Raw genomic sequence first — 14,246 nt, forward strand, 5'->3', positions numbered from 1 at the left:
GCACTCAAAAGGTTGCTTTGTCAGTTTTGTCCAGCTTTGTGTTGCGTTTTGGGGAGAGAATTGGCCAGACTCTGTACTTGGCCATAACTGGAAGTCCTGCCTCACCTTACTTCTGATCATGGACATCCATGTTTCTGAAACTATTTTATGAGGTTATTATGAGAATCATATAAGACAATGATAAGTCCTTGGTATAAAGTAAGCCCTTGATAAATGTTGACAGAGTCATTGTACACAGTTGGGTGATTTGTGCCCCACACCAATGTGTTGAGTGAGAGGGTGAGTGGGGCTGAGATCCAGCTCATGCTCTGCTTTCCATGCTATGAGTTCTCCAACTGGCGGCATGTAGCCAGAGGAAGCATCTTTTCCTGATGCCTTCACCCAGAGGAGGCAAGTTTCTTTTCTAATTCACACAGACGTGCCGTACAGCTTAGCTGGTCCCTGGACAGTGGCTCCCGTTGCCTTTCCTCCTTCAATCCTAGCCCTTGGTGCAGATGAAGTCCTTTATCTTGAGCTGGCGCAACATACTCACACAAAAGTTCCTTATCAATCTCATGCTCTTTGGTTGTTTCACCTGTATTTTTACTTTCCCTTTTCCAGGGTATACAGACTCAATGACTTCACTCATGCATTTATGGAAGGATGAATGTTTTAAAAAGTTGTGAGGTGCTGCTGCTGGTGGTGAGGGTGTTGGAAGAATATTGCTAATTAGATTTCCTGCAGAAACTCAATTTCTAAATCCTTCTGAAAGACATAGGATCCTTCTTTCCCTCTGTCAAGACACCTGGTTTCCTTCTGAGGGACAATGCTTTTCCATCTTGCCTTTGACCTCCTGGATAAAGGTGCCAATTAACTCAGCTTATTTTTCTATGACATGAGGCTTTTATTTTAATTATTTCCTCATGGAGCAGAGGACTTCCAGAATTTACCTAACTCTCTTGTTTCTTGTTTCTCTAGCAAGCAATGTTTCTCAAATTTATCCTTACACACGCATCGCACAAAAGGCCAATGGGTCTGAATTTGTCTTTTTGACAGGGGAAGCCCACTTTCAGCCCATGTGCTAGCCAATCCTGCTAATCTTTCTGCTTCCAGAGTTAGAGGTGGGAAAGATGCATTTGGATTTGGAGGAGAAAGAGAGGTTGAGGAGGGAAGAGGAACAGAGGACACAGGATAGAAGAGAGAGGGAAAAGCAAGACAAAAAAAATAAGAGAAAGGAATGAAGCACTCGTGTGAGGGCTGGGCAATTGCATGGGATCTCTGGAAGATTGCCACGCCAAAGAACTGAGACACTTACCTTCTCCCAAATCCTCGCTTTGAAAGCATTCATTATTCTGATTGTTTTATTTTTTATAGTCTCAATGTTCTTGATCTAACTTATAGTTAAAGACTCTAAGTAGGGTATAATCTGTGTTAGAGCTTGAACAAGGGATGGATGTCAGCAACTGCAGACTTCCCCACACCTGGCCCCCTGAGTACACACCACTATGGAATGGATATCTTTTGGGTATAAACACAAAATGCATTGTGTTAATAAGTGAAGACAAAGAACTCTTAGGAGAGGGGCAGTATATAATCAAAGGAACGATACTTCAATGTGTAGACTAAGCAACACAGGAGATGAGGGTGGTGAACACCCTATGCTGTTGCTGCCAAGCTGAATTTAATGTTTCTCTACTTCACAATGAAGAGACTGTTCCCATTTTATGTATAAGGACTAAATAATTCCCTGTTGCAAGCATAATATTTCAAATATCTCTTCCATTGCTTCCAGGTGCAGAAACGCTGATTACATCAGAGAGAAGACAGTTGCAGGTCGGGGAACTCAGTAACTGAGACACAGGGAGCTGCCACTCCATGCATGCAACCCATTCCATTAACAAGTAAGACTGCATCCAGCAGATCTCCAAATAATAATAGTTTCCATATAAATCAACTAGGAAAGACCTAAACCCAAGAAATATGCATCGATTAAGCATGACTAGCAAACAGTACTAAGAATTCTAAAGAAGTGGGAAGAATAAAAATAGATCATAATGCTTCAGATAAGAATAACCAGGATGCCACCATAGCCACCAAGGTTAAAGGTTCTTATCAGCTGTTTAGTAGGGAGAACTGGATACTGAGATCTGAACACTTGTGCAATCCTTAGGGCCTGCAACTGCATTTGTAAATGTGCACGGTTACCATGGTGGGTGAGGGCTCAGTCATTCTCAGCAGATTCTTTTGTCATGTCCAAAAAGTGCTAAGTTGAAAAATACCCCTGGAAATGTCATACATGTATACCTGGGCTGAATAAGCCTTTTGCCTTTTAGGGTCACAATTCTTAAATCAAGACAGAACAGAATCCCTTGCTTCAGGCTGCTGTGGCTGGGGTGACTGCTGCCAGGCTGGGCTACATGTTACCCTATTGTGCTACTTTCCTCTTTACAGAGTGGTCTCTGGTGCATCATTTGCATTGATTTTTATAACAAGTCAGGAAAGAGAGCCACTGAGGTAAAATGACCCCCAGATCTCTCTTCAACTTACATTGAACCAGTCTTTCTCCATCTTGAATGCATAAAGATTATCTGTCCACTCTAGGTAGGATTACACCGTAGTTATCCCCACTTGAGAGAATTTTATTTCATTTCTCTTTGCCAAGTCCTGGCGTTCCTTCAATTCTCTTCAAGCATAAATTCAGAGCAGTTCACGGCTTTTCTCAGACAGAGCCCATATTTCCTTAAGATGTGTCTTATCTGAATCATTTGACATATAGAAATCAGTGAGGTCAAAAACTCCAGGTAACACTAATAAACGGTTCTTAATAAGAGGAAGTAAGGATATCAGAGAGACAGCTTCACACGTGAGGAGAGACTATCCAGTCCTACCCACTCAATTTACCAGTTCAAAAACTGAGGCCTAAAGTCACGTGTCAGCCAATGGCAGACCTACTACATACTTTTGGCTCTCAGCACGTCACTCTTTTCATTTCTAAAAGGCAATGCTGGTTACATTAACCCGACTCCACCTTCTTTCACTGACTGCATCACTGTATAGCCTGGAGGGCAGCTTCCTGCTGCAGTTGCCCTGGCCATCAACAAGAAGATACAGGTGAGAGCGGGCTTCCCAAGCCCCTTCTGAAGACACTACCCTCACCAGACACCGCAGTGGACATAATCTGCTTGTGTCACAGAACAGAGAGAGTCTCCCCAGGTCACCACCGGAAGGTGAAGAACGCCGTAAGCTTCTGAACGTACTGCCAGACAATTCATGAGCGTGAGTCTTACGCAGTAGTAGGCCTGGGAAACACTGTGTTTTAGGGAGAGCTTGATGTAACAAAGCCCATGCGCTTTGGTGTCCAAAACGAATTCAAGCTCCAGCTCCGCTACATGCTAGCTTTGTAGACTTGAACAATTTACTTCATCTCTCTAAACTTCCCTCTGGGGGTCAAGAAACAGTTAATGAATATCTACTTTACACGGGGACTTAGGCCGGGTTCTTGGGACACCAAAATAGAAGAGAAAGACCGAGTTTCCTGTCTGAAGCTTACTACGTATTTAGCCTCAGTTTAACAACCTGTAAGTTAGGGACACTAATAACACCCATCTCACTATGTTGTGAAAATCAAACGTGATTGTGGATGGAAAAGCACTTTATAGTCTGAAGCTCTTGCCAGTTTCGTCTGGGACAAAGCCCAGGGCCTGTCCCTGAGCCCAGCAGGCCCTGTGCATGTGGTTTCACGGCCTCCTCCAGCCACCCGCACATGAGAGCTTCACAGAAACGGCCCCGAGCAGTGCCACAGCTTCCTTCCACAGGCAAGGAAGGCTCACCCCATTTCAGGCAATGAACCTCTCCGGGCCCCCGCCACGGTTGCCTTCAGTCCTTCGTACCCGCAGGAGTCAAACTCCGAAACACAGCTGCTTATTTCTAGCCTCAGCTCCTGCTGCTGCGATTTCTGTTCCATTTCTTTCCACAAAAGTGTTTGCTCTGTTCGCAGTGGTGGGGTAATCTATAGTCTGCCCTCCCAGCAATAACTCATTGGACGTCTTCTACAGTAACTACAAGGAAGTTTGCTCTAAAGCCCAGTCAGTTCTGTGAGCCCTACTTGGTCTAGAATGGTGCCCAAGAACATAGCACTTTTCCTCCATACTGGTCAAGACCAGCTGTATTAGTTTCCAATTGCTCCTGGGACAAATTACCAGAAATTTAGCGACTTAAAACAGCACAAACTTATTACCTTACAGTTGTGGAGATCAGAAGACTAAAATGGGTTGGTGGGGCTGCATGCCTTCTGAACTAGATTCTAGGGAGAATCCATTTTCTTTCTTTTCAAGCTTCTAGGAGCTGCCTGCATTCCTTTCCCTCAGGGCCTCTTCCTCCACCTTCAATGCCAACAGCTGCTGTGCTGCCGCTTTACATGGAACTGTGCCCCCTTGATTTTAGATGTCCCCTTGACTTAGATCTTAACCTGCAGTGCCCTGCATTCAGTAGGGGCTTACAATTGTTGGTTTAATAAAGAAATATACGATCCAAAGAATAAATAAAGTTTAAAAATTGATACAAACTAGCACATAATTTAAATGATCTTCCAATCTCTGTCTCTCTGACCTCTGCTTCTGTCATCATATTTACTCTGACTCTGGCTCTTCTGCTTTGCTCTTCCACTTATTTGGACCCTTGTGATTTTTATTGCACCCACCTGGACAATCCAGAATAATCTCATCTGAAAAGTCCCTTGTGCCATTTAAAGCGACATATTTGCAGGTTCTGGGGATTCCGACTTCTTTGGGCGGCCATCATTTTATCTGCCACACTAGTCCACAGCATTACACTGTGACGTCTCTCAGGCTCCCTAGGCTCAAGGGGCTAACCTGACAAATTCGTTTATGCTAATGGGTGCAGGAGCTCCTCTTCTGTCCTCCAGGGTGCACAGAGGCTTCTAGAGGCAATCCTGATGCTGTGGTCCAAAGAGTGAGCTGAACCTGGGGATATCAGGCTTCCAGAAGCCATGTCCAAACCTTGGGTGATGGGTATCTCTCCCAGGGCTGGTGGGGATTTCTGTGGTTCACGGATTTTTGCCAGGTACATGGCCATTCTTTGCAATGGATATGCTTAATCCCAGTCTTATGTCAGAGCAGGAAATAGCCTTAGTGGCAATCTAATCTAAGACATTTACCTTACAGATGAGGCAGCCAGGGCCCAGAGAAGTAAAGTGACATCTCTTATGGCAGAGCTGGGATGACAGCCCAAGTCCCTTCTACCTCTAACATATGTCCTGTGTTCCTCACTCGACGTGCCTCTGTCCCCACTGCCCTGTGAGCACGGTTGTTAGGTTCAGCTTTTACCAAATAACTGTAATCCATTCCCTCCCCTCCCATTGAAGGCTACCCTTAGAAGACAGAGGTCACACCCTGGGAGAGGCCCGCCCTGGGGGGGAGGATCAGACACCCCACTCCTGAGGCAAGCATGCTGGCTCATTAAGTCAAGTCCCTCTCTGGAGCTCAAGTTCCAACTGCCTTGAGCTTGGCACCAGAATCTCATTAGGATGACAGAATCACCAGTCACAGCTTGTTGAAGGGATTGCTCAAGGGTCAAGATGTAAGGCGCAGTGACCTCACTGCTTGGGGGAAAAGGGACAGAACCAGAGAACTAAGGTGACCTCTTATGGTAAGTTCCAGAAGAGGGGCAGGGCTACGAGGCTACAAATCCCCCCAGTAACCTTAGTATGATGAGATGTCATGCTCAAATGAAAGGCAATGACCAGCCAGAGCCCTTCTGATGCAGGGCAAAAATTGAATTGAATCGGATGCATTTATGTCACTCCGGCTTACATTCCGTACTTGGTCCCAGGTACATTCCTGGGCCTGCTGCACATGTGGTTTCTCCAGTTACCCTCCATCCCTTCAAGGATAAAGCTGGTCAGGGAGAGGCTGGGTGGGGGTACTCTGGATTTGTGACATGCGGTGCCCTGTACACTAACTATCCAGGCAGGCAGGAAAGTAACATGCTTATCTGTCTCACCCTCGCCAGTGGTGCTGGCTTTTTTGGTTGTTGCTGTGGCAGAAAGCAGTTAACATGTTTTTATCCCCAAAAAAGTCTAAAATAATTGAATAGAATATTAAATGAGAATTTTGGAGCCCCTGGTATTAAAAAATGTTTTATCTTATTATAAAACTAATGTATATTCATGGACTCACATTTAGAAAATACCAAAAGCACATAGAAGAAAATAAAAGTCACTGATAATTCAGTCTTCTAGAAATAACTTCTGCCACTATGTTGGTGTATTTCCTTTGAGGTTTTTTTTCTTTATATACATATATGTAGTTTTCTTTTTCATAAATAAGTTATATTATACACATAATTCAACTTGTTTTTAACCTAATAATAGGCCTTGAATACTTCCCCATATTATTAAATATTTTTACACAGCATAAATGTAATGGTGCATAATATTTTAGGTATACTATATTTTTAAGTTAATTCCTTATTGTTTGAGCATTTAAATTATTCCTAGTTTTACCAATGTAAACACCACCACCAAGATAGTTTTTTAGATAAGCCAGTGGGAAATATCTGGTTGAAACCTTGTACCTTAGGTCTGTCAATTGAAATGGAAACAAGAATTTGTATAGAGAAAGGTGCCTTTTGATTCTTGAGAGTAAGGTAGTGCTGTCAGCCCAGATGGGATAGTCTTTCCTGTCCAAACCATGTAGATTCTGAGAAGAGACCATGAGGCCTAGGCCTGTGAGGCCACACTAGCACAGCCCAGGTGATAGGAGGTGAGCCTAGAAGGTTCCTTAAAGGACTTGAAAAAGACAGAGACATCAGTGACCCTGGGGCCACGGTGAGATGCCTTAGTGAACCTGGAAGTCTGAGCCCATTTATAAAGGACAGATGCCCTACGACAGTCTTGAAAGGATGTCCTGGTTACATTTATTTTTATCTAAAAAAGTAAGAAAGAAATTAAGCTTTACTGCTAATATTACACAGGAACAAATACATGCATATAACTGAGGGATATATACACAGTAGAGGTGCATGCTCTGAGATATTTTACTGATGGTGCATACAAGAAAATGAAGTTTAGAGACCATCTCCTTAAAACAGAAACTCCATGGTAGATATAGTGAGGAACACAGGAACGGGGTTTTGGGGGGCTGGAGCCCGTGAACACTTGGCATGGACAGTTTGGATCATTGGATCATCTCGTTTGAGACAAATGAAAAGAAAGGAACATTGTTCTGTCCCAGTGTGTGTGTGTGTGTGTGTGTGTGTGTGTGTGTGTGTGTGTGCGTGTGTGCGTGTTTAATCCCACTCACATGTAAGTGTATCAGTAACTGAAGAGGCTAATTTATGAGGTCCCAGCCAATGAGCCCACGAAGTCTGAGGGCAAAAATGGGTGGTTAATGATACACTTCTGGAGGAAGGAGGATGTGCTGGGTAGACCTTCATCACTCCAGTTGCCTATCAACACCCCAAAGGGTCAAGGGTCAAGGGTCAGAGCATGAGACTGAGAGCCAATCAATCAGCCCGCTGCAGCCTCTAGTGATGACTGGTGAAAAGAGGGCTGTGCCCTGAGAGAAACTTCCCATCAGGGCTGCACCTGCAGCTCCAAAGGTGGCCCAGGTTCCAGCTACCCTTGGGATGGAATCTACTTGAGAGGTGTTTAGGGACTCTTTTAAGAATATTGCAAACCCTTGTGGTGAGGGGAGAAACTGAAGAAAGGGTGCGAAATGCTGGTATTAATCTGGACTCCTCTGAACCTGCCTAACCTAACTTCCTGAAGGGTTTGAGAACCCACAACTGACATGTACCGGGAGAGACACACTGGATCCACATGTCAACCTATACACAAAGAGAGAAAAATCAATGTGTAGTTGGTCAAATAGTGGTCCCCAAAACATATGCCCAAATCCTCAACTGCGGTACCTGCGGAGGTGGCCTTATTTGGAAACAGGTCTTTGCAGATGTAATTAAGGATCTTGAGATGAGATCATGCTACATTTAAGGTGGGCCCTTAATCCAGTGACATGTGTCCCTACAACAGATTTGAGACACACAGGACAAGGCCATAGGAAGATGAGGCAGAGGTTGGAGTGATGCAGCTACAAGCCAAGGAACATCACAGATCACCAGCAATCACCAGAAACCAGGAAAAGGCACAGACTAGATCCTTCTGCAGAGTTTCCAAAAGGTACCAAACCTTCCAACATCTTAATTTTGGACTGTTCACTTCTAGAACTGGGAGAGAATACATTTCTGTTGTTTTAAGCCACCCAGTTCATATTAATTTACTATAGCAGCTATAAGAAACTAACACACAAAGGTGTAACAGAAGTGGACCGAAAGGCCGGATGACCTCATTCTGGCATTGCAGGACCATGGTCACCTGTGGCAGCATTGTTAGCTATTCCAGAGCTCCAGAACCGTGTTTTTCAACCTTTTGTAAACTAAGTCATCTTGGTAAACAGAAGAATCTCAGTAGTATAGTTCCATCCAGGCCCTCCATCAAAAATAAAACAAAACAAAACAAAACAAAAACCTGAGAATCAGTGCCCTGGAAGAGAGCTGAACTGATGGAGGAAGGATGTCACGCCCTCCCAGCTGAGTCTACTCCTGTTCTTCCTGTGTGTGTAGGCATATGAGTGAGGGGCTGGGAAGGGACTTTAGGGAAGAGCTACTAATCGTTTTCCATTTTAAAGCTAGGGTTCATGCTGGAGATCAAACTTGCTGGATAAGAAAAATATGTTCCTTTGACTACATTCCAAAACACCGGAAGTAGTAGACATCACACATGCCCCTGGGACTTCTTAAAAGTCATAGAATGCCTCAACCTGATGATTCAATATTTTATTAATTTATAATATTGTGTTCCATCAAGATCATCACTTTTTATTATCTTGCTGCTCTGAATTGTATCTCCCTTATTATTCTCATCTACAGGGGCCATAAATTAAAATCAGTCAGAATTTATACTCTTACAGCTCATTATCTATGATTGGTATTATCTCACTGATTTTTTCTGGCCCTTCTATATCCTCTGACAAGAAATATTGCAATAGAGCCTAAATACCATCCAACCAGTAAACGTTGAGTTAAAGAAAAAAAACTCTAGTAGACTACACTAGCCTAAAGGATACCCTTCACTCCTTATCTCTACTACCAGCATCCTTTCTGCCAAAATGACAGAGAAGGTGAGATTCTAAAGAGTTGGGAATCAGAACTAGAATGTAGGTCCTTGCTTTGCCATTGTGCAAACAGGGCATGTCATTTTTTTCTCCCTTCATCTTCACCTCTTTCTCTGAAGGTCAAAGGACATTAAGATACATTGGCCTGCTTCATGAGGAACAACCCGACTTCAGGAAACAGGTAGTGATATAATTTGTTGACTCAAAAAGCAATGAGCAGCCCATTACCGGAAGTTCTGAACACCTCTCAGTGCCATTCCAGAAGTGTCCCTGTGAAGGCTGGGAGGCTGGTCCCTTATTTCTAAGACTGATCAAGGCTATGTGAGTATAGATTCCCCCATTAGACCCCAGGAAAAATAAACACAAGTTTCGGAGTGGAGAGATTCCCGCTATTTATGTTTGGATGTGTTTGTTCACTAAAGAACTTGATAAAGTAGATGGGTATCTACAGTGGCTTTTGTCAGCGTTCTTCACATCATTATCCTTAGTATGTGTTCGGGAGACATACTAGTATCATGTTGCGGAGAACAATGATTTTTCAGAGGGATGTAAGTTGGCGACAATTACTAAAACATGGATATTCCAATCTTGACATTCATCTACTGGGGAAGGGTTCACATTCAGTACATATCCTGATCCTTCAGACCCAGCTTTATCAAAACCTAAAGGCATCAATATATTTCTGCACCGAGGGGCACTGAAAAGTGAGCGGTCATCCCTCCGCTCCTTCTTCCTTTTCTTTTTGTCGCAGTACTTAATGTGACCTAACCTCAGAATCATCTGAAACACTTATCAAAACACAAAATAAAACAGTCCCATGGAAATTGAAGCTACAGTGAGATGCTGTATTTCACCCACCACACGAACAAAAGTGACAAAGTCTGACAATACCAGGCACTGGTGAAGATGTACAATCCTGGAGAGAAATACTAACACATCACTAGTGGGGGTATAACTTGGTGCGACCACTTTGGGAAACAGATTGGCATTACCTATTGAAATGGAAGCTGCACCCCATGACTCAGCAATCGCATTCCTAGTTCTATTGTCTAGGAAAACTCTTAGACACACACATGCACCAAGAGACATATATAAAAATGCTTACATTACTGTTGGTAATAGCAAAAACCTGGCAACAACTCAAATGTCTAATGACAGTAGATGAGATAAATTGTAGTATTTTCACACACTGGATTTAGAACCAAATGAACCATAGCTACATGCATCAAAATGGACAAATCACAAAACAGTATTATTCCATTTATGTAGCACTTTGCAAACCTAGTCAATATGTTGTTTGGGGTTACATACATAAGTGGTAAGGTCATAAACGAAAACAAATGAATGCTTAATGCAAAATGCAGGACAGTGGTTACCTCTGAGGGGAGGAAGAGATTCCTGATCTAGGTGGAGAACAGAAGAGGTTGAAAAGGGATGGACAGTGTTCCAATTCTTACACTTAGTGGTGAGAACACGGCGATGATTTTATCATAATCTTTAATCTACGTATATATGTTATATCTACTTTTTTTGCACATGCTAAATTTTATAATAAATTTAAAAACACACAGATTTCTAGGCTCCATATCAGAGCTATTGAATCAAAATCTCAGGCTGTGGGGCTTATGCAGTATTTTTAATAAATTCTCCAGAAAATCTGGATGCACTGTCTCGTTAAGCGCTGCACCCTGACACACAAACACACACACTCCGCAATATGCATCAGTATCCAGCCTAAAATATAAATCAAGGTCAAGCAATTTCAAAAGAATCATAAAAAAAGAAAAGGTCAGTCTGGGAGAGTGTGTAGAAACAAAAGGTCTCTCATAATTCCGGGTTCAAGCCTGAGGTAAAGCCTGAGAGCATAAATAATTTTTGTGCCACCTCCCTCCACCCCATGAGTTTACCTGGGCCCTGTCCCTGTTACATTCCCAGTAACATGAGCCTGAGATACTCAGCCCCAAGCAATGGGCACAGGGCAGGCTGGAGCCATAGCTTTTGCTACAAATAATGAAACATGTGGTAGAAAGTGTCCTCGTCTAAGACTCACCATAGCAGACTTCTAACCCTGAACCCACACGTATAAGCTGTGTGATCTTGAGCAAGTCACCTTCCCTCTCTGAGCCCTAGCTTTCTTATCTTCCTTGCCTCCCTCATAAAACTGGAATCCCGTGAGACAGTGGAGGCAGAAGGGCTTTGCAAACTGAAAGCACTACTCAGAATGTCCAGTCAGTCCATTACCATGTCAGTTATTATTTCTTCCTCAAATCCAGAAACATAGGCTGTCAGTTCTCGGTCAGCAGATTTCTGGGCCCAAAGAATTAGGAGCTTTAAGATTTGCCTTAGAGAGACCTGAAGGCAGGAGGAGGCCTTAGTGCCTCCACATCTCTCTCTGAAAACTCAGCAAATATTTAACAAGCACCTACTACTCATCCAGCGCTTACCTGTTCCAGTTCATGAGAATTCAGAAAGAGATGTTCATAAATGGAGCAGACTCCTGGAAGAACCTTGCAAAACACCCTGCAGCCTGGATATTCATTATGGGCTTTGAAACTAACATTTAACCCAGTTGCACAATACCTTCCAAATTAGGACTGTCAGATTTAGCAAATAAAAATGCAGAACACTCCATTATACATTCTTCAGTATAATTGCAATAATTTTTTTAAAATTATAACTATGCCCCAACTATTGCATGAGACATACTTACACTAAAAAAAATAATTTGTTGTTCACCTGAAGCTGAAGTTTAACCAAGTGTCCTGTATTTTATCTGGCAGCCCGATTCCAAATGGACTCACAGATCAGCACTTTCTACATCGTACACTGGGAAATCTGCATGAAAGAGCGTTGTGAAATCCTATTTCCTTTACTTGGTAAGAGAGTAAAGGGATCGACTGATCTTGAAATTGGACTTACATGGCCCAAGAAGACACAGAGAAACACAGACATTCAATGCACTTTTCAAAGGAAACAGGAGAGAACAGCAGTGGGGAAGCCTTAACATTTCAAACAGGAATCAGCATCCCAGCCCCATCCCGGCCCATCCAGGACACCTGGAAGTGGCCTCTGCCCTTACCTCTGGGCATCTCCTTGGCCGGCTCTGCCTCGGGCCCGTCCAACAGGTCCATCTGGGAGGCCTCCTCAGAGGGCACACGGCGCCAGGACCAGCTCTGGTTCGCCAGGTCGTGTAGTGGAGGGGAGTACTCCAGCTCACAGGGGAAGTCAAAGCTACACTCCAGACCTGCAATGACAGCCAACAGTCAGTGGAGCAAACTGTCCCCAAACGTGACCTTGTAGCCCCACCGCTCCAGTCCAGGAAGGCGGTCTTCATCCCATCCACACCTTCACCCTATCCAGGCGCGGCGAGTTCTCGACTCCACAGGTGGTGAGCACGATATTGGTGGAAAGGGGACTAAGAGAGACAGCTGTTCTTCATATAACTCAGATTATGGGAGGCGTCCTCAGAGAAGGCTGGTAACAAAAGAGCTAACAGGTTGGACCATGAAAGGTTCTGCGTCCTGCGAGTTACCTGGTGACATGGACAGGGCCTGAGGTCAAGGGCAGAGCCTGGCTTTGAAACCAGATAGGTCTGAATCTAAGTCTGGCTCAGCCAGACATTTGTGGAACCCGGTGCCCTCATCTGCAAAACAAGGGGTTTAGACTAGATGCTTCTAGAAATAAGTACCTAGTGAAACCTGGGTTCCAGCTCTGCCACTGTTCTGCTGGTTACATTGTGTAAGCCACTTAACCTCGCTGGGCCTCAAGTTCCTCCAAATGAGACCTAGACTGGTTGTTTTCTAAAGCTCCATATTGATTTGACTTTTTTAAGGTTCCAAAGTCCTTGCTCTCAGAAGGGTTATACAGCTATTTTGATAAATCAATCAGTGTGGTGGTCTAATGGGTGCTAACTCCCAATTAGCACTGTGCATTTTGATAGCTGCTTCTGGGGCCACTTCTACCTTGATCTCCAAGATGAGTCTAGTGTTGAGAATTTCAGAACCCAGAGGAGAAGTGGGGCCAATTCTAGTGCAGGCAGCCAGTCACTGGACTGCCCGTCAGTCACCCCTGGGGGTAGCTGGCCCTACCCTGGAGAGGGAGTAAAATAATTCCCATGGACACTAGCCAAACTATCTAAGTTTGGTGGGAGGTGGGGAGGAAAACATCTTCAATGAACACTTGTATTAAGTATCCTTCTGCTTCTCGGCCAGCAGAGATTTATGTACCAGCTGCTGTCCAGGAGCTGCCATTCTTCTGGTCCTCAGGTTAATACCACTTGCCCTTTCACAATTCAGACAATTCACCTTTATAACAGCGAGCTGAAACAGGCAGGACTAGCCTTGTCTGAGTTGACATGACACTTGCTGCCTCCATATTTTATCAGCCTTGAAGACTTCCTACCTATCTCTGGGGGCTGAGCTGCTGCTACGAATTGGTATCCATGAATTATAGGCTGCCTTAGTCTTCAAGACTTTCTTGCCAGCCACCTGGTTTTGATAACAGATTGCAAGGAGAAAACTGCTCCAATATTCTGTACTCTGTAGTACAAAACTTATCCGTATAATGAAAGGTGTAGCCACTAAGCCTGGCTCTTCTGGGAAGAGTAAAAAAAAAAAAAAATCCACGTTAGGGAATGACCAAGCCAGGAGGTGGGAGAGAAAGCTACAGGCCACCCCCAACCCACATCAGTACCTTTCCCAAAGCTTCAACTTCTGGGGCCCATTCTCTATCTTGATTTTTCTCCTCCAACTAAAGTCATCCTATTTCCACTTGGGACAGAAGTGTGGCGTGCACGCTCCGGTGCTGCCTGGCAAATGTGCCATGTGTGCGTATTAGATAAATAGACAACAGAATGTACAATCGCAGCATGAGTCATCATCAATCCTGGGACCTTTGAACTCTGGAAAGTCTGATCATCAGCTATGTTGGATCAGACCCTGCCTAGTGAAATAAGCTAGGCAGATACTCCAATTATCAAATAGATTCATTTTAAAATTCTTCCTCCGAGGAAGCTTCCCTTTAGCTGTCAAAGCTGTACTCCTTGGCTTTAAATAGGAACGGGGTTAATGTTACTGC

The 14,246-nt window shown here is 43.9% G+C and overlaps 1 protein-coding gene across 1 annotated transcript in view; it reads right to left on the reverse strand.

Annotated features, from left to right (window-relative positions):
- The window catches only part of ALK (ALK receptor tyrosine kinase), a 636,280-nt gene that overhangs the window by 423,691 nt on the left and 198,343 nt on the right, over nucleotides 1–14,246 (reverse strand). Inside the window, exon 3 of the mRNA XM_074331841.1 lies at nucleotides 12,250–12,414. Within this exon, the coding sequence (XP_074187942.1) occupies nucleotides 12,250–12,414 (165 nt within the window). The remainder of the gene's footprint in view (nucleotides 1–12,249; nucleotides 12,415–14,246) is intronic.

The sequence above is a fragment of the Rhinolophus sinicus genome, linkage group LG05 (genome assembly GCF_036562045.2).
Source record: "Rhinolophus sinicus isolate RSC01 linkage group LG05, ASM3656204v1, whole genome shotgun sequence".
Taxonomy (NCBI): Eukaryota; Metazoa; Chordata; class Mammalia; order Chiroptera; family Rhinolophidae; genus Rhinolophus; species Rhinolophus sinicus.